The sequence below is a fragment of the Leopardus geoffroyi genome, chromosome D3 (genome assembly GCF_018350155.1).
Source record: "Leopardus geoffroyi isolate Oge1 chromosome D3, O.geoffroyi_Oge1_pat1.0, whole genome shotgun sequence".
Classification (NCBI taxonomy): Eukaryota; Metazoa; Chordata; class Mammalia; order Carnivora; family Felidae; genus Leopardus; species Leopardus geoffroyi.
This window is the reverse complement of record NC_059339.1, coordinates 63,589,510-63,612,742: the sequence shown is the minus strand read 5'-3', so window position 1 is coordinate 63,612,742 and position 23,233 is coordinate 63,589,510. Positions and strand designations below refer to the sequence as shown.

Below are 23,233 nucleotides of genomic sequence, written 5' to 3'. Positions count from 1 at the left end.
GCACAGAGAAGTGAAGTCATTTACTCAAGGTCACCCAGCTAGTAAGTGGCCGAGTCCAGATCTGAACACAAGCAATGAGTCTTCAGAGCCTATGGTCTTGGCTGTAACTATGTACTACCTCCCCATTTATCAACAAAAATACATTGAACATCTCCTCTGTGCCCAATGCGTGGTCACACACTATAAAGTCATAGGGAACTGATTAAAAATAGTTCCTTTCCTAGACAAGCCTGTGTACACCAAATATTTCACTGCATCTAATCATGATCCAATTTCAGAATCAGAAAGTCAACAATAAACAGGCAGAACATCATCATCACTTGTTTGAAGAATGGGCTCTAACTATGACCACTAGGGATTCTTGAAAGCATCCTAAGACCTCCAGAATTTAGAAGGTTTCCAAAGAAAAAGAGACAAAGCAGAGGAAAGCAGAATTTGAAAGAATTCAAATAAGAGATAGGAGTTTGGACATCTGAAAAAAAGTCTTCTAGGATCTTTAATACTGCCATAATTGTCATCAAAAATGTTAAGAATCTCTTTCCTGCTTGACAGAATTGTTGTGTTTTAGATTATTCTTAATAAACTAGTGTAAACAAGGATGATCTATGTCCAGACATGACAATGACCTAATTCAAATACCTCCTTATGTGAGAACTGCAGCTGTCAAGCAGCTGAAATGATTCGTGCTAGCCAGCTATTATTTCGACAACACTAAAGACCGGACCTTAAGAGCCCTGAGTTATGTTTTGTTTTGTTTGTTTTGTTTGTTTGTTTGTTTGTTTGTTTTCCCCCTTCTAAATTGGTAACATCTCTTTTCCCCAGAATGAAAACTGCAAGAAGATGGTGATAAAAGCAAGGGGATAAGCAACAGACATCTTCCTTCATTAACTGACTCTGATTAAAAGAAAATAATGTCTTTGACGCTGTAGCTACAGAAGTCAGCCTGTGAGACGTAGCATCCTCCAAGTCTCAGATTCACTCTATTCTAGCAGCCCAGGCTGGAAAGTAGCCAAATGTGTGCTTCTAACAACTGCCACCAAGCAGGGGGCAGGAGAGGGAAAGGAGAGAGTGAGGAAGGGGAAGGAAGAAAGAAGCAGAGGAAGGAAAGGGGGGAAAAAACCCAAACAGACAGAGACAGAGAATGAGAGAGATCGCGGGAGACGGGAGAGTGAAGGATCGGAAGGAGGGGGGATATAAAAGCCAGATTTTTATTGGAAGCAATTGACGTGGTTGCTATGAGACCCGCTCCAGCACAGGACCAGCAGCCAGCCCGGCGCTGATGGTTCTTACCTCCTACTAAACCTTTCTTTTGACACAGTTTTAGAGTTGCTTAATATCTGAGCGAGCACCTGACACGGGCGACTTTTTCTTTCTTTTTTCTCCTCCCCTCTCTCGGGTAAGATGGAGGTAGAAAGCGAAGCCAGCTGCTCCCCCAGCCGCGCATCAGGCGGGTCCAGAGAGTACAAGGTGGTAATGCTGGGAGCTGGGGGAGTTGGTAAAAGCGGTAAGTTTTAATACCAAATGCTGGGGAAGGAGGGAGCTCTGGAGAGGCAACTCTATAGAGTCAATAATGATGATAATGATAATAATACTGCCGTCGGGGGCTAGCTAGCTGTGGCAGGTAAACACCAAGTATCTGGCAGGATGTTTAAAAGTAATAAGGACTGTTAAAAAGATGTAGATGAGTCGGGAGAATGGAACGACAGCCAGTGATAATGTGTAGAACTTAAGATCTTTTTTGTTGCTTTGATTTCTGCTAGGTGATATTTGATCGTAATTTCTATGTCCTTTTAAAAAAATAATTAATAACATATTTATGATATAGTCCTAGTATGGGAAAATATTCTCCTGTTCTCAAAAATACTCCCATAAAGAAAAAGGTGCTATGAATATGCAATGAAACACACATATGCAAAGGCAGACACACAGGCAGGATTATCAGTGCTGATGGTTGTGTTTATTTCTTTGATTAGGAGCTTCCTGTCCTCTTTCTTTATCTCTGATCTGATCTAGCATGGTGTGGTCTTTGAATGTCTGGAAAAAAGTGACAGAGGTTGAAAGATGGTATTCTTTGTGGGACTTGAGCAGGGTGATCAAATCATATTTTGTGGTTAAACAGATTTAGAAGAGAAAGCTACAAACATAAAAGGATATGGGATGCTAATGGAAGTAAACACTGGTACATTTGTTATGCTACATTAAAAAAAAAGTTGTCAGTGGTTGGGTTTCTTGAGGGGCTCAAAAGGCCAAATAGAACAAATTAAAACAAAAAATAGTAGTGTTTGAGGCTGATCAAATGGTGAAAGAATATCTTGGGGCTATGGTTATCAATAGAAAATAAAAAGGCAAATATAACTTTTTTTCTATAAATACAAAAAGATCCCCATGGGGGGATACATCTGTGGGGATGCCAGAAGACAAAAGAAATATTACGAGTTAACGTTGACAAAAAGTAACAACAACAAAAAACACCTCAACAGTTTTATGCTTGACAAAAAGATTCCAAGTTGAGGCAACACTCTTGGCATAACCCCCCACCAAAAGGCTGATAACTTTGGTAGTGAGTCCACAAGTGGTGAGAAAGTTGATCAGTAAAGGAAAGAGAATAGGGAGTGAGATTCTAGCAGACAGCAAAGGTAAGGAGGTTGGAAAATTGGGAAGAGACATAAAGTTGAATACCCCCAACACCCTCCTAAAAAAAATACCACAAGGTATTATAAAAAGAAAAGAATAGGTGGATCTGGACTTGGCCAATTGTTAAATGCTTGTCCAAGTGAGAAAAAATAAATCATCTCATGTAGTTAGGAAATGTGAAGTGTAACACTTCGCAACTGTGTAGGAGTGAGGAATTTTCTACAAGCTTTTCTTCTTCTTTAATGTGATGATTTGAAAGGGGAAGAGTCAAGATAGGTGAGGATTAGGGAAGGAGGGGAAGGAGGAAGATAAAGAGAAAATAGTCCATACAAAATAAAGCTATCTTTTTAAAGAATATAGTCAGTTAGATACAATGAGGCAGAACAATTTGAGAATAAAACAGGAGAGAAACAGATCTAAGAAAAAGGCGGGAGCCAAATGAACAGAAATGCCACCAGGGGTGTGTGAGGTCAGAGATGCTGCAACAGTCCCATAATGTGCCCGTGTATTACCTTTGTTTGCTGGCTTGTTGTTTTCCTGTTTCACCAGGAGCTTGGGGGATGTGGGAATAGAGTGACTAGTTTTTAGTCATATTCCATGGAAATGGACCTTGGAGACAGGAGGTGTAAGACAGTGGCATCCTTCAGCAATGTACTTATCCTGGAGGTGATATTAGTCTACTGTTTCGACCCTCCCCATATATTATTTGTAGTGACTAATTGTCACCTTTCTAATAACCAGGCATTTTTGACATAACAAAATGTTGGCAGAAATTTTTGATGTAACAAAATGCTGGGTTGCTCTCACCTTCAGTGTTTACATTAAATAGTTGAGCGAAACTTATTCAGTATGATTAAGACAGGAGTAGCCAGGTCACCTCTGAGATGGTCAAGGATAAAAGAGAGCAAATAGTTCCATTGTACTGATTTTATTAATAGTGTACTTAGCTGTTACTTTAGAGAGAATAGAATTCCTAGTACAGTTCCACGTCCAAAAAAGTCTGTCCTTATGGCTAAATGTTGGGAATCAGAGTGATGGAATCACATCTTGCTCTTGGGTTTTGCCCCTATGATTCATTGGTGTTAACAGTTGATAAATGTTCAAGCACTGATTCTCACTATGAACCTTCTTTTGAAGGTTAAAATATTTGCTTTCAAATGAACTAAAATATTTTTTTAATAAAAAAGCCACTTTTTGTATTGCTGAGTATCTGGGTCAACAGAGGCCAAATTTACTTTTCTCCCCACAGTTTCAGTGGTTTATGTTAAAGAATTGTACAAACCAATTAAGGGAGATTGTATGAAGGGATTTCAAGAAGTCTGTGTTCTGAAGAAACTAAAGAAGATGTATCAAGCTATCATCTGTCTCTAATTCTGACTCATTCCAAGTCAGCCTTGTACATGAATGAGAAATTCAATTTACAGGAACCATAATTTTTAAATGAACAGAATCTTGGAGATTGTCTATGCTTACTGTGAAATTAGCTTTTTCTCCCTGTCCCTATTTTACTAAGATATCCTTTAGTGAGTAGGGAATTTGGGGGGCGGGGGGGGGCTTATAACTTTACTAAAACAGGAATTCCCACAAGATTTAAAATGCATGGGTAAATAAATGTACTGTGATAAATCTCCAACCACCAATCAACACGTTTTTGAGCACATAGTATGCATGGGCCCTGTGCTAGTTCCTACAGAGAGGAAACAAAAATGAAGTAAACATTTGTGTGGCAGATATGGGTATATGGTTTTCATGCTTATATCCAGTCTTAACCACAATCTAATTAGCTGTCACCATTTTGCAAATGGAAAAACTGAAGCCCAGAGTGACCACTTGTGCTTGGTCATTGAGGTAATAATAGAAGTCTGTGAAGTTTTAACTGACTCTTCTATATTATATTTAATGCCACAGAGGGAATTGCAAAGAGTTTTAACACTTACAGTCAAGAAGAAAATAGGCCTGTTGGTAAGGCATTCTCTATTTAAATGTTATAGCTAAAAAATATTTCTGGGTGCCTGGGTGGCTCAGTGAGTTAAGCAGCCTACTTTGGCTCAGATCATGATCTCTTGGTTCGTGGGTTCAAGCCCCACATCAGGCTCTATGCTCACGGTTCAGAGCCTGGAGCCTGCTTTGGAGTCTGTCTCCTTCTCTCTCTGCCTCTTCCCCACTCACACTCTTTCTTTATCTCTCTCAAAAATAAATAAACATCAAAAAGTTTTTTAAGGGGCACCTGGGTGGCTCAGTTGGTTGAGCGTCCAGCTTCGGCTCGGGTCATGATCTCACTGTCTGTAAGTTCCAGCCCCACATCGGGCTCTGTGCTGACAGCTCAGAGCCTGGAGCCTGTTTCAGATTATGTGTCTCCCTCTCTCTCTGCCCCTCCCCCACTCATGCTCTGTCTCTCTCTCTGTCAATAATAAATAAACATTAAAAAATTAAAAAAAAACAGTTTTTTAAAACATAAAAGAGATTTCTACCATCTAGACTAACACTTTCATGTACACATCTATATATTTTTAATCTTTAAATGAATATAAGTAAACATACATAACATTTATATTATTTATAAATAAAAACATTTATATCATATTTATATACACATAATTAAAAGAAATACCTAATAGTAGCTAAGAGCCCTATAAGTACTGAGTAAACAGGATAAACAAGAAATAGTCCTCACCCTATTTGAAAGATGAGGAATTGGGGTGCCTGTGTGGCTCAGTCCGTTAAGTGTCTGAATTCAGCTCAGGTCATGATCTCATGGTTTGTGAGTTCAAGCCCTGCATCGGGCTCTGCTGACAGCTTGGAGCTTGGAGCCTGCTTTGGATCCTGTGTCTCCATCTATCTCTGCCCCTCCCCCTCTCATGCTCTGTCTCTCTCTCTCTCAAAAAAAAAAAAAAAATAAATAAAAACATTAAAAAATATATGGGAAATCAAGTCCCCAGGAGTTGAAAGAACATGCCAAATTCATGCTACAGTTGTGGCAGAGTCACATCTGGAACACAGTTCTCCTGACCCCCACGAAGCTGCTTTTACTCCATAACCAAGTTTTTATACAGGGTATTATAAATAAAAATTGGACCTATTATGCAATTAATTTGGTATAAATTAGGCACATTCTAGTCTCCATCGCTCTTTGTTCCCCTGCCTACCATCCCTTCCCCTCCCTCAAAACAGAAAATAATAAAATCTCACAGCTATGGCTTAAGAGTTAGTGGAGTCTAAACAATCCTCGTAGCTGTTTTAAACATTTTCCTTTCCCTGTCTCTGTAGTTTTGTAATACAAAGGCTTTTCCTCCATGACAGAGCATGGCAAGTATCTGCTTTCTTCCTCTGCATCCGCATCTGGTTCTTCCAGTTCAGACTCAAATTATTCAGCAAATCTCATCCAATATAATGTGATCTTACTTTCCAAGATACATTCTTTTCCTATTCTGTTTTATGATCTGAATTGAGGGTAAAATAATTTGAGGGGAGTGGGTCATTTATTCCTTGAGGTCAGATGAGGCATCTGAGGCAAAGAGGTACTGATTTGTCCAAGAGTACACAGAAGTAAGTAAGAAATAGGGGGCTTAGTCAGTTAAGTGTCTGACTCTTGATTTCGGCTCAGGTCATGATCTCGCAATTCCTGAATTCAAGCCCCTCATCGGGCTCCACTCTGACAGCCGGAGCCTGCTTGGGATTCTGTCTCTCTGCCCTTTCCTGCTTGTTCTCTCTCTCAAAATAAATAAATTTAAAAGAAAAATTAAAAAAAAAGAAATAGGAAAGTAACTCATGTTTCTAACTCAAAATTGTTTTCTATCAGATTTTGTGAGAAAAGTAGAGAATGTATCCGAACATCAGATGAGGTCTACATGGTCTTCTTTACTCCCCAGGATACATTTTGGAATTACCTTGGTAAAATTTTGTGTGAAATTTTGTCAAGGGTGAAATTCGTATGAAATATTTTGCAAGTGACTGGGAAGAGACAGGGTGATATCCCTCTCTGCTATTGCAGACATGACCCCTGGACTCCAGGAACTCACTATCTCATGGGGGGAAATATGTTGCATACCACAAAGTGATAAGTTTATATCAGGCCTGTGATGTAAGAACTGTGGGAGCTCAGGGTAAGCGGTGGCTAAATCTGCATGCAAAGGCTAAGAAGGAATCTCAGCAGAGAGGATACTTGAATTGAGTGTTAAGTGATGAGCAAGATTTCTTGAAGTTGAGAAGGAAAAGTACAGACAGCATGGGGTATGGAGAGGAAGATAATTTAACGGGAACAGGGCATACAAAGAAAAAAAGCAATGTGAAGACTATCACTTTTCATGGAGGGGTCTTGATAACTTGGTGTCTATGGGAGCATTTGGAAAAATCTCCCCGAGTTATGCTTTAAAACTCTCTTAGAGAACTGTGAAAAGTAAAACCAAACAAAGCAAATAAGGTGAAAACATAAAAAGTATTAGGGAACTCAGAATTTATTAGAATGCATCTATTGTGAATTTTTTGTAAAGAGGAAACTCATTTATAAAATAGGCAATCATACTCTGCCCCACGTTCTTCTGCAATTTGTCTCTTTTACACATTGAGTTTTGTGAAGCAGGATTTTATCAAATGAAAGCAGTAACAATATTTTCTGAGGTAAACAGAAAGCAGCACAAAACCAATTCCTTCAACCGCAATGAATTGGTATAAGCAGGTAGAAAATTGAGCCTTTATCTGATGAATTAAATCAAGGCAAACAACCAAGTGCATCACCCATGTCCCTAAGGCTCTGTGTTTTACCTCATTAGCAGAACTTTGGATCTGACAAAGCTGAATAATTGTCACATCATGACCACGTGTTATTTGAACCCTCTGGAATGCAAAGGCAAAGAAAAATAAACAAGGGAAAAATGAAAGGATTTCAAGACTCAGAGGGCCTCCGTTCTCACCCTTCATTGTCACCACCCTAATTATACTGCACATCATCAGTCACTGTAATCCTGTCAGCAAGCATTGGCCAAGAGGTCCAAGTAAGGCTAGTAGAAAAGTAAATTGGCATCTACTTGCTCAAATAATGATTGAAAGTGTAATCTAGGTAAAAGGTGTTGACGAACAATATTTGCAAGATTATATGCACTCTATAGATTTTAAACTGATAAAAGAGACTTAGTACCTTCCTTTGTCTTTATCAGAAAAAGGACCTGGAGATGAATGAACTTGTATTGACCCCTGGCTATCCATATGCTGCTGGGCTTCTTACATTTACACATTCACTTTGGAGCCCCAGGGGCCAATGACCTATTGCATTCATCCGACCCCATTCGCTCCTCACCTTGATTTTGTGAAGTAGATGTTAGTGTGTGCACTTTATACATGAGAAAACTGAGGCTCACAGAAAAAGTAATGTGCCCAGAAACACAGAGATATGAAATGATGAGCCCAAGGCACCCACACATACATATATCAGTTAAGTACTTATTTTCATTTTCCCACCCTGAGAGTTTTTGTTTTATTTCTTGAGGAGATGATGCAGTGAATGTGAGTCCTGATTTCAACTGAATCTTCACAGTTATATTTCAGACAGACAAAATCATATATACCAAAGTATGTGGCAAATTTTAATTTTCTACAGAAACAACAAAGACTGCCCTTGTTAGGTACAGTCGGGGGAGGCATGGGAAGTTCTGACCAACAAGATGTAGGCGCTGATGATATTTCACATCCTGGTCTATTCAGGGGCCTGGACAAAATCAAGTAACTCAGTAATAAGAAACTATTAAAAGCTGGGATCATGTTAATTAAGGAAGTAAATGAGTAATTGATGTATCAGGTGGATTTTTGTAATCTCTTAGGTGCTGATCTGTCTTAGGGAGAATGTTTTCTCTATACATGTATATTACAAGAGTAATTGAAAGTAACTCCAAGTCACAAATGGGAAATAACCTTCTTTGTTCATTTATTTAATAAGAATAGATGGTGTGTGTGTGTATGTGCATGTCTGTGCACATGTATATGTATCTGTGTGTGTCTGTGTGTGCATATCTGTGTATGTCGGTATATCTGTGTACATCTGTGTGTGCATGTGTGCAAGTGTGTGTATCTGCATGTGTGTCTTACGTGCTTGCATATCTTTGTCTCTGTGTGTGTGCATGTGTGTGTATTTGTGTGTCTGTGTATCTGTGTCTGGCATGTATGTATATCTGTATGTGTCTGTGTGCATGTGTGTATATCTGTGTGTGTCTATGTGTGTCTTGCATGTGTGCATGTCTGTGTGAGTCTTGCACGTGTGTGTGTGCATGTGTGTGTGTGTATCTGTGTACATCGGTGTGTGTCTGTGTGCCTACACCTGCGAAAGGCCTTGAACTATTAGCAGGAATTACAACCCCCACCCTGTCTAGTGGGGTGAAAGAGGTGAACTGTAGTGCAACGGGGGAGGTGCAAAGGGAGAGATGTACTAGTGGTATTTTGAAAACAGTGTACTTTGTGTGTCAGGAAGTTAGAACTTCCCATAGGTGGCTCACTTGCTCAGCTACAGCGCTGGAACCAGAAGCCTCATGACCTCTTGGCGTCTTGGATGATGGACTTTTCCATTGAATCATGCTGCCTTTTGTAAACCAGCATAAAATCTGCTTCTCTTAACTGAAGTTTGGGCTGCTGATGGTGACTGGTGTGTGTGTGTGTGTGTGTGTGTGTGTGTCTTTGCGCTGCAATGGCAACATGAATGTATGTACACTGATGGAGGGCAGTCCTCTGCATTGCTTATAAGAATGTCTGAAACTCTCTTATCACTGAATTTGGCTGTTATTTACAAGGCCCAGCAATGTTCTCAACTCAGTCACTTGGGTTTTGTTCATAAATGTCAGCCCTCTCACAACCATCACCGAGCAGTGCCATCTGCTCTTCTGGTTCATCAGCAGGCACCAGCTAAGTGTCCCTACTGACAACTGTGCCAGGTAATCCCTCCTGCCCTTTCCGCCTGCCATGACCCTGCTCTGCCAACACCATCACATCGGCATTGGAACGTGACCTGCTCGAGCCTCCACACTCGCAGGTCCCTGAGCATCCTGCCACGGCCAAGTGTCCCGGAGAGATAGTAGTCTGTGCCAGATTCTCCCTGGAGTGTGCGTGAAGCATGGAGTATGCGGGAGGATGTGGGAGGAAGCTGAAGATGTAGTATTGAGAAGGGAATCAGAGGATGCACAAGGTTTAGAATCCCAGGAAAAAAAGTTTTACTTGAACTGGAATAAGACTGTATAGAAAATTGGTGGTCTCACAATAAGACACCAGATGAGGATTTTTAACTCATTAGGTAAGTTATGTGGTAGGGGGAGGTCTTTGTTCAGAAGATTGCTTGTACAGGGAGGCATTGTTTGGGTGTTTGAGTAGTTATGTATTGAATAGATAAGGAAACCTTAGATGATTTATCACTCCAAAGTTTCTCTTAACATGCTTTAAAATGAGAAACAGGGGTGCCTGGGTGGATCAGTCGGTTGAGCATCTGACTCTTGATTTCAGCTCAGGTCATGATCCTAGGGTCATGGGATCGAGCCCCATGTGCTGAGTGTAGAGCCTGCTTAAGATTCTCTCCCCCTCTCTCTCTCTCTCTCTCTCTCTCTCTCTGTGTGTGTGTGTGTCCCTCCGCCCCTCTATCCGGCTCATACGCTCTCTCTCTCCGTCTCTAAAATAAATAAATAAATAAATAAATAAATAAATAAATAAATAAATAAATAAATAAAATTAGAAACAAACATGTCAGCATATGCCCATGCTTAAGCCTCTGTGTACCCACAAGGAGGGATGATTTCTGTTCTGTCCAAACTATTGCTCTGTCTTTCAACTTCTTGGCCCAGGGAAGATAAGAGCCCGTATTTCTGAGTCTTCAATGGGCCCAACTCTGTTGTAAGTGCTTTCTGTACATTAATTCATGGAATCCTCACAAAACACTGCCGTGTAGCTGTGGTGATTATCCTTAGCTGACAGAAGACAAAAGTGAGGCTCGTGGAGGGACTGGAGGAGGGGGCCTGCAGGAGTCAGCCTCTGCCAGATCCAAGCTCTGAAACATTGTACACTAGACCACTCGCCATCCATGCTCTTGATCTGCCCTCCATCTGCAGTCTGAGGCCTCAGCAGAGAAATCAGAACAGAACAATGTGAACTTCAGGTTTAAGCATGCAGAAACCCAGATTTTATGTTTTCTCATCTCTAGATAGGGATATTAACTTTACTGACTGCAATGACTCATGCTTGGGTATTTATAACAAAACCTGGCACGTCGTAAGTGCTGAATAGCGCATATAACATGAATGGACAATTTTTTAAACTATTTGTCTTTAATAGCATCTGACCTTGCATGGACCAAGCAAGCCCTTTGACTCTCCATTTTCCCCATTCTAAAAAAAATGGTGTTATTTATAATTACCTCAAAGAGTTGCTACATAGATGATATTAGAAAATATTAAATAGGGGTGCCTGGGTGGCTCAGTCAGTTAAGTGTCCAACTTCGGCTCAGGTCATGATCTCACAGATTGTGAGTTCAAGCCTCACGTCAGGCTCTGTGCTGACAGCTCAGAGCCTGGAGCCTGCTTTAGATTCTGCATCTCCCTCTCTCTCTGTCCCTCCCCTGCTCTCTCTCTCTCTCTCTCTCTCTCAAAAATAAAAAAACATTTTAAAAATGCTTTAAAAAATAAAATGTTAAATAAAAATGTGAAGTATAGTGCCCAAGAAATTCCATTCTTATTAAACTTGTTACTTGCTGTCCTCCCTCCCTTCCTCCCTTTCACCTTCTCTTCCTTCCCTCCTTCCTATCTCCACACCTCCACCTAAGGCAGTTTATCTCAGTAGGGCGGGGGAGAGTGATGGAAGATCTTTCAATGTGTTACAGGAAAATGCAATTTGGGTTGAATATTGTAAATGTGTCATTGTATATCCACTTGCTCTCTGCCCGCTCTTGCTCTCTATGTCCTTATATTGATTAGATTCAGCTTTAGTCTCTTGAGTAGTAATTTCAGTGACAATAATAATGGTGGTTTGCTAGTTACCCTAGTAAACAATCCCTTTATTCATCCTAATTGACCCATCACACACACACACACACACACACACACACACACACACACACACACACCATTGCCTTGTAGGGAAAGGATTTGAGGATTTGAGGACAATTGCCTGCCTGCTACAATAACTAAAAAGGGTCTGCTTGTAAGGGCTACTGTTTATAAAAGAGCATGCCTGTGCCTAAATTTGGACTGAAATGAATTTTTCTGATACATGTGTTGTTTTAATAAATTTTGAATAATAATATGTTCCCTTTGTTCTCCATACTAGCAGCATTGCTACATTGAAATGGAGAGTCCTATTTAATGGTTGCAGGAACAGCTAATAATAAGCTACACATATAGATTTTTTTAAATGGAAAAAATCAGACTCTTTATTTAGAAGCGCAAGGGGCACATCTGTTATTTGAAATTGAATTGTACTTTAACTAATTGGTCTCCTCCCATCATTTTTTAACCCACCACATCCCATTGCTTTTGCTCCCCATATCACCATCAGGACAACTGTCTGAGATTCTGTTTTGCTTCTTTCTTCTCCTTCTCAGATGTCATCTGTGGCTTGCCTATTGCCAACAGGCTGACATCCAAAGCCCACAGGATTCCTGATGTCTGAGACCATGTGGGACTATCCATCAACAATCATCAAGGAGGCATCCCCAAGGCTGGATACATAGGGAGAGTTGTACTGGATGGCACAGAGGAACCAATCTGGATAGGGCAGAAATTTGGGAACCACAGAATAGAAGCAAATGTTAGAAGCCAGGAGGGGTCAGTGATGGGTTGAAATGGAGTCAAGAATACTGTGCTAATGGAATCAGATGAAGTATAAGCCAGGTACTCAGATCCAGAACTGAGGTTACAAAGGCCAGGGTGCTGCAGAAATGTTATTTTATGTTGGCCCTGGTATGATATGATTTGTTGCACTGTATCTCTCATTTCTGTCTCAGTCTCTCTGTCTCTGTCTTTCCCCCTCCCTCTGTGTGAGCTATGCCCTGATCTAAAAAGATCCATGAGACTACCAGAATGATCTGTCTTCTAGACAAATTAGTCTACTTTTAGTCCTTCAAATCCTTGAGGCTTCTTGCCTATAGTATTCACATAATTATCCCAACATGAGTTCTCTTTTCCTTTCTCTCAATTTATCCAGTTTTGTATTTCCTTCCAGATTCTGCACAAGTATTTTCTTCTCCTTAATATCTTCCCGGTCTACTCTAGTCTAACATTTGTCCTCTTACACTTAAAATTCTTTCTGACTGTTCATTTCACAACTGTTCACAATTATACAGATTCTTCTAGTATCTGGTTTGTGGTCTTAAAATGTTATTTAAATCGTTCATTTTTATGTAACTTGCAGCCTTTTTATACTTCCCATCTTGAATGCAAATTCCTGCAGGATAGGAAATAGATTTTATATTGTCTTTTCTCTCCCATGAAATGCATGGTAGTAAATTCTCAAAAAATATTTATAAATTCAATTCCCCCCTCTCATCTTTGAGAAAGGACAGGGAATAAGACACCACACTTATGTAGTGAAATAAAACTAAGCAATATTCTAAAATTCTGTAGTACAAAGACCCATGAATCTAAGAGAAAGAAATTGGAACCAGTAGAAGTATAGCAGGTATGTGAGTGTGGGGGAGGCTATGGCTTGGGAGGAACCTAGGCTCAGACTAGCATGAATACTTTTTGGTGGCAATGGATTTGAAGATGAATAATTCCACTCGATGTACGGGATGCTCCATAACATTAAGAGGTCAAAGTAAGGTTGTGGATCAAAATTTGGCAGATAGGCAAGAATAAGTAAGATGCACATGCCATGTTGTAAGAAGGGATTATGTGCCAGGCAGATACTGTAGAATCAGAATGGTACACATTCCTCGAAAGCTGAGAGACTGGGATATCTGACAGCTGAGACACTGATAATAACTCATTTTATTTACCAAACCATTTTCCCCTGGACACCAGGAGGAAGGGGGGATGGAAGAAAATCATTTTATGAAATGTTCTGGAAAAACCTTAGTAAATAGCCTGTAGAACTTTTGCTTACTCCTGCATTTTTTTTAGTTCAAAATGCTTACGAACATCTCTATGAAAAATTATTTCTTGATTAATCCTGAGAAAAACTGAGTTAGATTGTGATTGTAACTCTGAATTCTAAAGCAACCACAAGTTTCCACATAATTTTCCTTGTGAGGGTGAAAACCATCCTGGGTCATGATTTAATTTTGCCAATGTCTATTCTAAAATGAAGGGAAAAGAGGAACCCCTGAGAATAGCAGACAATCACAGGACCAGATTATAATCAAGGTAGCACACTTTCCTTCTGATTTTAGGAAGCTCTAAAATCAAAAAGGCAAGATCCACTTCATAGGTAAAATGGTTGCCACTATTAAAATAATAAAATTTTCTGTGCTAGTATTAGGAGCTTTTTCTTCCTTTTGTTTACCTACTCACTCCACTCTATGTGCTTGGTTACAATGAAAGAGCTTAAACAATTTAATATCAGCTTTCATAATTTCTTTAGGCCCACGCCACAAACACCTTTCATATTTTTCTGTCCTTTGACAATGTGTCTCCCACTTACTTCATTCATCACACAAAAGCAAATGGAAAACATTTTTACAGAGAATACTCTGCTGTGACAAGCACACCAGTTATCTGCCTCTCTGAACTTATTTGCATTTTCCTGGGTATAATTCTGAGACAGCCCAGCATGTCTGAAACAGTCTGGACTTTGAAGATGAATAGACTTGCATTGAAATTCAGTTCTGCTACTTATAAGGTGAGTGACTTTGCTGGCTCTTTTTTCTTCTTCTTCCTGATCTCTTCATGTTGAGGATCCAGGGTTTATTCCTTGAAACTTACCTCATCTTTAATTTCTTAGAATATTTCATCCAGCCCCATGGCTGTATTTATGTATCTTTGTATCTTTAGATGAAATGAAATTTGACTTATATGTAGATTACAACCAGAAGGAGACATCATTAAAATGACCAAAGTGACAGACAACAATACCAAATGGAGACGAGGATGTAATAGCAGTATAAATTAGTACAACCACTGTGGAAAATGATTTGGCCCTATGTATTAAGCTGAAGAAATGCATAAGTTGACTGTATGATCTAGCAATTCTATTCCTAGCTATAAATACCCAACAGAAACTTACACATGTGTGGGCCAAGAGGCATAGCCAGAGTGTTTATAGTAGTATTATTCCTAATATTAAATTAGGAATAATAATTAAAGTATGTATATGTATGTATGTCTCAAATTAAAAGTGTGTGTATATACATATATATATATATATATATATATATATCACAAAGGAAGGATATAAATAAAATATGGGTTTATTTTAACACTATAAAATTCGGATGTTAGCCACCTATTGAGGGAGGGAGTTGGGGACTCGAGTTCAGGAAATGTTTGTTTCCGAATAGGTGGTGGTAGCAGGAGTGTTCTCTTTGTGATCAACCAGAGAATTGTAAAATTTTCTCTCATGCACATTCTTAAAGTAAACTAAATTCCACACAAAAAAAGTTTGTGAAGTTCTAAAACATTATATCTCCATTGCAGACTTCCTTCCTGAACTCCGGTTAGGTATTCAACTCTCTCTACTTGACATCTCCAGTTAAATAGCTAATAGCAATTTCAAACTAACTTATTTTATTGAAAATCTTGCCGACTTCTAATGCTTTCTTATAATATCCTTTCCTTGGGTCCACATTTTTTCTTAATATACCAACGTATTATTTTCTGACTTAATTGTTTATTATGCTATTGGTTATTGTTGGCTTTCCCCAACTAGAATGTCTTTGTTCTCTCAAGTTTCCAGTGCATAAACGAAATAAAACTACCTAAACTTGAGAAGCTTCCATTTCTTTATCTCTAGAGCATGAATAATAACACCACGCTTGCCAGTGCGTTGTAAGATTCAAGGTAGTAGCAGTGAAGATGAGAAGTAATAAGATTCTGGGTAGGTTTTGAAAGAAATGCCAAAAAAGAAAGCAAAGGATTTACAAGATAGGAAAGAGTTGTTGGCCCAAGCAATTAGAAGGATAGTTTTGCCATTGACTGAAATAGGATTGTATATATAAAGTTCTTGGCACTAAAAAACCCAGAAACTTATCCTCTTAATCTTATGTAGCTAAAGAGAACATACATAGCTCTTAACATTGTAAAGAGACACAACATAGACCCATTTTATAATTGCTAAATGCTTATAATCCAGTTGGGTTTGAGACTTTTTCAAACAGAGCTTATACTGCAGTTGTGAAATGAAGATTAAATCCAAATAAAGCAGTACCATACTTACAGTAGGTGTTTGATAAATATTTGAAATTTTTCTTTATATTAATAAAATGGCTCATACTTGATGTGAGGAAGAAAGGGAAACATTAATAGGTATAAGATAAATGTACAAATTTATATTTACCCATTCTAGAGGAAAGAGAAAACTTATGTGTAGATCAGAGTAATCTTGGAAATCTCCATTAAGGATATTTTGAACCAAACTATTCATGCATTTAATATGTGGCTTCTAAGTACTGAACTCTTGCTTTCCAGACATTCCTCTCAGTACTTAGAAACACAACAATGAATTACCTTTTATCCACCTTCACAAAAACTGGCATAATGGTAAAGAGAGACAGGGAAAATTGCCATCACCAAAGCTTTAAAGCTGATACTGTTGGTGTTCACTTTCCTGCTTATCTTTTCCACATAAATGTGCCTTATGTGATTTAGACAGAGGCAAAAATCAGAAATCTCCATCCCCTGCTGTCCTTATTTGATCCTTTCTCATCAGTCTTTGCCAATAGCATGGAGGTTTCTCCCATGTGCAGAGCCCAGATGTTATCTTCTATTCTTGCTTTTTCACCTTCTCTATTTCATCCTAAACACCCATGTGATGGTTCACTCATCCAAGGCTGGGTTTGTTCTGTACAGTGTGCTTAAAGAGCACAGTTTTGAGATCCTGTTTCCAACATTCAAATGCTGGTTCATTCACTTAGTCTTGGTGTGATCTTGGGGATATTGCTCAGCATGTCTGTATCTCAGCTTCCTTCACAGTCAAATAAGGATGATGACACACTGCTCTTGCAATGAATTTATGAGAATAAAGTGCTTAGAACAGTACCTGGCACTTCTACAGAAGTGCTAGCAACTGCTGTTATTGCTGTTGCTTTGTCACTATTATTATTATGTCTTTCCAAGAATGTTATTCAGTCTTATTCAGTCTGAAGACTAGGTTTTCTGCATTTTGTCCAATGCTGAGACGACTTCCCTTTCCCCTTATTCTCAGAAGAGCATTTTTTTTAAAGGTTTTTTGAATGTTTTTTTTTTTTAATTATTTTTTTAACGTTTATTTATTTTTGAGACAGAGAGAGACAGAGCATGAACGGGGGAGGGGCAGAGATAGAGGGAGACACAGAACCGGAAGCAGGCTCCAGGCTCTGAGCCATCAGCCCAGAGCCTGACGCGGGGCTCGAACTCACGGACCGCGAGATTGTGACCTGAGCTGAAGTCGGACGCTTAACCGACTGAGCCACCCAGGGGCCCCAGAAGAGCATTTTTAATTTACTTCCCTACCTGCAACAACCGCTATCTGGGGCCTAGCGTAAAAATATTTATGTAGTTCTGAGCAAATGGGCAACAGTGATGGGGAGCCAAGGCCAGTTTTTCTAATTAGTTTCTAGGGAATTAGGTGGCTCATGATTTCTAAGCCTCCAGTCTTTCTCGGAAAGGATGAGACATGTTTCTGCCCTTTCTGAAAACTCTGTTTGACCATAAAAGGTCCCTACATGGAATCATCTTGAACACTCAGAGAACTTTCTAATACTTTTTCCAACACTGTAAGATTTGGTCTAGTGTGTTAAGTGAAAAACCTCACATGCAATGGGATTTTAGAAACAAATGAATTCAAAGGAGAATTAGAGAAGCCAGGATAGTTTCAGTAGTTTGGTTCAGTTTGAGCTTATCATGGAAGGTCACAGCTTTTACATCTCTCTGGGTTGCTTTCCATCACTCCTGGCATGTGCAATTATTTTTAATTTTCAAATTTTATAGCTAGCACTTGAGCTACACCAGCTAATCCCTATCTAAGTAATAAGGTCCTCTGCTTCCACCTTTATTGATTAATTATCTGTTGGAGTTTTTAATATCCATTTGTGTTTAATTTGCTGATATTAAAAATGCCTCATTCCTGAAGGTGATGAATTGTCTTCCAAAGGATAGGGCTCTGATTTTGATTTATGTAATATTGAGTTCACTGGAGTCTAGCTGGAGGCCTGCCATGGGAGATCATTGTAATAAACAGCCCAACAAGGGACACTCTTCAGGTCTTTGAGAACTTCCCTACTGCCTGGTGGATAAACTTGTTTTGTTTTGTTATGCAGACTTCTATGTAGATCATTTAGCACCAACTTCCAGTAAGATGCTCTCAGTGTGGACTACTGTTTCCTTGCACAAATGGTTTGTTTCAGTCCGTGGGACCCAACTGTCTCCTAAATAAACCTTATGCATACCTACCTAATTTTGGCATGAGTAGTCCTACTCAATGACCATCCAGTTTCAATGACCTTATGAAATTTTCTCTGCCTTTTTAAATTTCATTTGTTCTTGGAGAACCAGGAGGGGAACGTCCAAACCTACTGTAATTTATTCTTCCTTCCAATATTTCTAGCTTTACTTTATACTGTTCATTTAAAACTTAACATATTCTAATATATATATTTAACTTTCTCTGTTTATATACTATGTATTCACTATACTAAAAATTCCTTACTTTAAGTCTAGTTTAATATGCTCTATGCCAATAGTTCTTTTCTTTTTTTAAAAGTTTATTTATTTATTTTGAGAAAGAGAGAGCAGGGGAAGGGTGGAGAGAGAAAGGGAGAGATAGAATCCAAAGCAGGCTCTGCACTGTCAGTGCGAAGCTGAAGGCGATGCTCAGTCTCACAAACTGTGAGATCATGACCTGAGCAGAAATCCACAGACACTCAACCAACTGAGTCACCCAGGTGCCCCATATGCCAATAGTTCTTCAAGTGTGATTCCCTGGTCCTTAGCCCCTGCAGTATAAGGGTATTTGTTAGAAACGCAAAGTCTTGGGGCTCTTGGGTGGCTCATTCAGTTGAACGTCCAACTCTTGCTTTTGGCTCAGGTCATGATCCCAGGGGCCAGGGACTGAGTTCCACACTGGGCTCTGTGCAGAGCATGGAGCCTGCTTGGGATTCTTTCTCTCTCTCTCTCTCTCACCCTCTGTCCCTACCCCCTCCCCTGCTCATGCTCGCTCTATAAAATAATAAGTAAAAATAAAATAAAATAAAATAAAATAAAATAAAATAAAATAAAATAAAATAAAATAAAATAAAATAAAATAAAATAGAAATACAAATTTTCTCCTGTCCCAGGAATACAGAATTAGAAGCTCTGAGGTTGGGTCCCAGTAATTTGTGTTTTAACAAGGTGTTTGGATATTACTGATGTAAAGTCAAGTGTGAACACCAAACTTGTCCTCAAACTTGGTTGCACATCAGAATCACCTGGGAGGTTTTTTAAAATACTCTCACCTGGGCACCATTCCCAGCGAATTGGATTTTACTTGGTCTGGGGTGCAACCTGGGCATTGAGATGTTTTCAAAGCTCCACATATGATTGTATTTGGGAATCAGTACTCTGTATCACACTTCTTTTTCCTATTTCTTCCTGATTCAGTCTTGGTAGGTTGTGTGTTTCTAGGAATATCCATTTCTTCTAGGTCATCTCATTGGTTGGCATATAATTGTTCAAAGTAGTCTCTTAGGATCCTATGCATTTCTTTAGTATCAGCTCTAATGTTACCACACTGCTTTCTTTCCCTCCCAGTATTGCCAAGGCTAAGCATATACTGGACACTCATATATTTGTTAATTAAAATGGGCAGTTTTATTGTTTCATTAAATATATTTAATTACCAAATGAACATGATTTCTAAACCATTTTAGATATCATAGTGTGGCAAAAGAGTGACATAGAAGCAAAAGTATCTCTCCAGCAGTCATCAAAACAGAATACATATAGCATGTTTCCATGCGAGTATGTATCTTTGAATGGAACAAAAATATGAGTATATATTATTGTCACTCGAACAGGAATTGCCATGTTATGAAATAATCTTTAGAATCCTATGATATGATGATAATGCTTTTATTAAGAACGTGGATTCATTTTTAGGTTAAGGAGGACTGTCCCCTTTCTAAATCTCAAGGGATAGTGTTTAATAACCTGACAGGCGGAGAACATGATCCTTGGCTCAGTTCTGTGAATTACTAATGTGGACCATGACAATTCAAATCAGCCAAATTTTATAGTTCTAGTCAATTGTTTCTGTGTCTGTTTGGTTGGTGCTTATCTAGGCTGCCTTAATTAGAAAATGCTCTTTCCTATGCCTCCTAACACACCCTAGGTACATACTTGTTGACAAATTGGTGTTTATATTCATTCCTTTGTTTGCTTCCTTCCACCTTTTACTCCAGTGTGAAATGTTCTCCCTGCTCTGGTAGTTCTATTTTTTGAAAATGTTCCCTATAAGAGAATGTTCCTGATGATTGATACATCTGCATAGTTTTGATTATTACAAATATCGATGTTGTTATGTGTAAATATTCACTGTGCCGTGGTAAGTCAGAGTCTCTTAACTGAGAGTTGAGGGAAAAAACATCTCCTAATTTTAAATTCCTCACCTTTGATATGAGAGAGAAAGAAGCAAAGTAGATAATATCCAAATTCCACATAAATTTTTTTCAGAAATAATAATGTTAAATATCTTGTCCAATCAAACTGTCTTGGCAATCGAGTTAAATACTTAGAGTCCACATCTTTGAAGTACTACTCAATTTACCAAATCAGTCAGTGCATGAAGTTATAATACAGATAAACACATAAATAGGTATTAGAGATATAATTTCACTTATGCCATTTTGGTTTAGATAATATGATTACATTAAATTTTAAATGAAGTTTGCCTTTCTACATAAGCTGGTAGTTTGAATACATGTTCTCCTAAGTAGTAAGTCTTAAATTTATTTGCATATTTGTCTATGTTTTCATACTGGATGTACCATCTCAGCTTTTCTAATTGATGGGAACAACAGCTTATTAATTTATGACTGTTATTTTGTTACTTTTTAATCCCTCATTTCTTGATGCTATCTCTCCATATGCCTTTCCAAATATCTACATTAATTAATTAATTGTGAAGCTTTTATACCAACAGTGCATGCATGTTCTCAACACAGGTTTCCCCAAACATTTCCATGTGAAACTCGCTGTCATTTTCCATGTCATCAAACCCCTGTTGTCCTGAATGTCATCTTTAGTTCTTCTAATGCCATTCAATTCAATCCAAAGTAATTAAAAATCCATAGTGCTATCAAGAACCAGTTAAAGAGAAAATATATTACACATTATATGACCACTGATACCTACACAGTATAGAATGACTGGAAGGCCAGAGGGAGATAAATATAAAGCCAATCTACATGCGGGCCTTTCATATCCAGCTCCAACCAAAATTCTGTAAATACTCAGCCTCTATCATTCCACTGCTATGATAGTCAATGCCATGAAAATATACAATCTCTCAATTTCCCTCCAGCTTTCCCTGATCTTCCATAGTCTCCATCAGGCCATACCAGCCACACAGGAGCCTGAGGCAAAATGAAAAAAAAAAACACTAATAATGACTTTGATAAATTTTTTGCATTACTTTTAAATTTTAAAGTATTGTAGTGAAATTATTTTTTTATTATTGAATTTTTTGGCTCCCCCTAAATTTTGTGCTTGCCTCACCCTATTCCCATCTTGACTTTTAATTTTGCTCCACGTATACATTATTGTCTGTGTAACTCCAAACTTGATAGCTCATCTTGCTTATCAATGTAATGTAAAAATGAAGATTGCATGATGAAAATAACATGGAGTTTTCCAAGAGACAGTGATAGTAGTGACACTCTGAGGGGCAACTAGACCCCACAATTTGCATGGCCTTCATAGGTTACCACAGATGTCCCTGTTTCCGATTTCTCTCCTTAACCAAAGTGCTAGAAGTAATTCATGCAGAAACAAAGTTTTCTTTTCTTTTCTTTTTCACTGAGCTACCGCAGAACTGACTTCTTTCAAAATTTCGGTTCTGAAGAAAGCATTGCCTTCTCCATGCTAACAGCTTCCATCACCTGCAAGATATTCACTCTATTCTCTTGTTGTGTATTTAAATGTGTCTGCTTCTGAGATACGCATCTCCCACCAGTCCTCAGTTACTAGAAACAGAGAGGGGGGATCACTACGAGAGCAGGGTCTATAACATTAAATTGTTGGTGGTAATAAACATTTTAAAAAACACATTTCCCTGAGATATAGCCAAAGTAAGTCTGATTTATTGCTACAGAAAATCGGGGAAGCACATTTTCATCTCCTCAATGAAAACCAGTTGTTAGGCTTTGCCATTGTTAGTAGACAGTAAATTACAGCAGACTCTGATGGACTCAGGAAGATGAGCGTTTTTCCTTGATTGACAGTGACACAATGTAATAAGAATTACCACAGTAACCTGCACTCCTTTGGGGCTCACTTCTCTCATTTAAAAAATGAAAGCACTGAATTAGTTTAACTCGAGATGCTTTCTAGCACTTAAAAAAATTTCCCACCTGCTCACAGGATTCCTCAAGAAGTTTCTCTGTTTGAACCTAATAAAATAAGTGTTAGTAGGATTACCCTGTAGTTTCATTCTTTGTTAAAATTATGACATCCATTGTATGGAAATTGTGTAGAAATAATCCCACTTCCATATAAAAATACAGCATGCATTTTCACATGCTTACATTAACTAATGTTTGGTGACGAAAATCACATCGTTCAAATGGTATCTTTCATTAACGGAAAGATTGAAACTTCCCCTTGCCATTCCACACTGGCCCAACACAAAGGCAAAATAAGCTGTATATCATAAGACCTAAGTTCCAGCCATATTTCCTTGCTTTAATAATACTATGTTGTTTGCAGTTATATAACACCATCTTATCTCACAGTCAATTCTCATTTACTTGATAACAAATAACATGTTTGAGCACAAAATGTTTCTTGCCCACTGAGCTTCTGTCCTTACAAGTCAATATGAGCTTATATTTGAAGCCTTTATCCTTCCATTTTATGATCACATTGGTTTCTCATCCACAAGTCTAAAATTCTCCCATAACGGCCAGTTAATCTTGAGACTATATTTAAGTTATAGAAACTCAAATGTACACTCCATATTCAGTGTGATACCATTTTCATGTGGCGAAATAACAAACATTTAATTTTAATTAAATAGATTTCAGAGAATAAGAGCACTTTTATACAAAGTATCTCATGGCATCTCATTTAAATCTCATAACATTGTGAGCTGGTCAGGCAGGTATGATTTCTTCATTTTAATTAAGCTTGGAGAAATAGGTCTTGGATTGTGGTTCTTGAAAACAGATGGGACTTCGAGTCTCCTAAATCCAAGAGCCCTGATTTGGGGGATTAAGGATTTCTATCTCTATGGAGCCCTTACTAAAAAA

The 23,233-nt window shown here is 38.5% G+C and overlaps 1 protein-coding gene across 1 annotated transcript in view; it reads left to right on the top strand.

Moving 5' to 3' along the window:
* The first annotated feature begins 1,077 nt into the window (after positions 1 to 1,077).
* RIT2 (Ras like without CAAX 2) overlaps positions 1,078 to 23,233 on the top strand; it is a 381,117-nt gene continuing 358,961 nt past the window's right edge. The window contains exon 1 of the mRNA XM_045456780.1: positions 1,078 to 1,504. Coding sequence (XP_045312736.1) covers positions 1,402 to 1,504 — 103 coding nt within the window. The 5' untranslated portion in view covers positions 1,078 to 1,401. The remainder of the gene's footprint in view (positions 1,505 to 23,233) is intronic.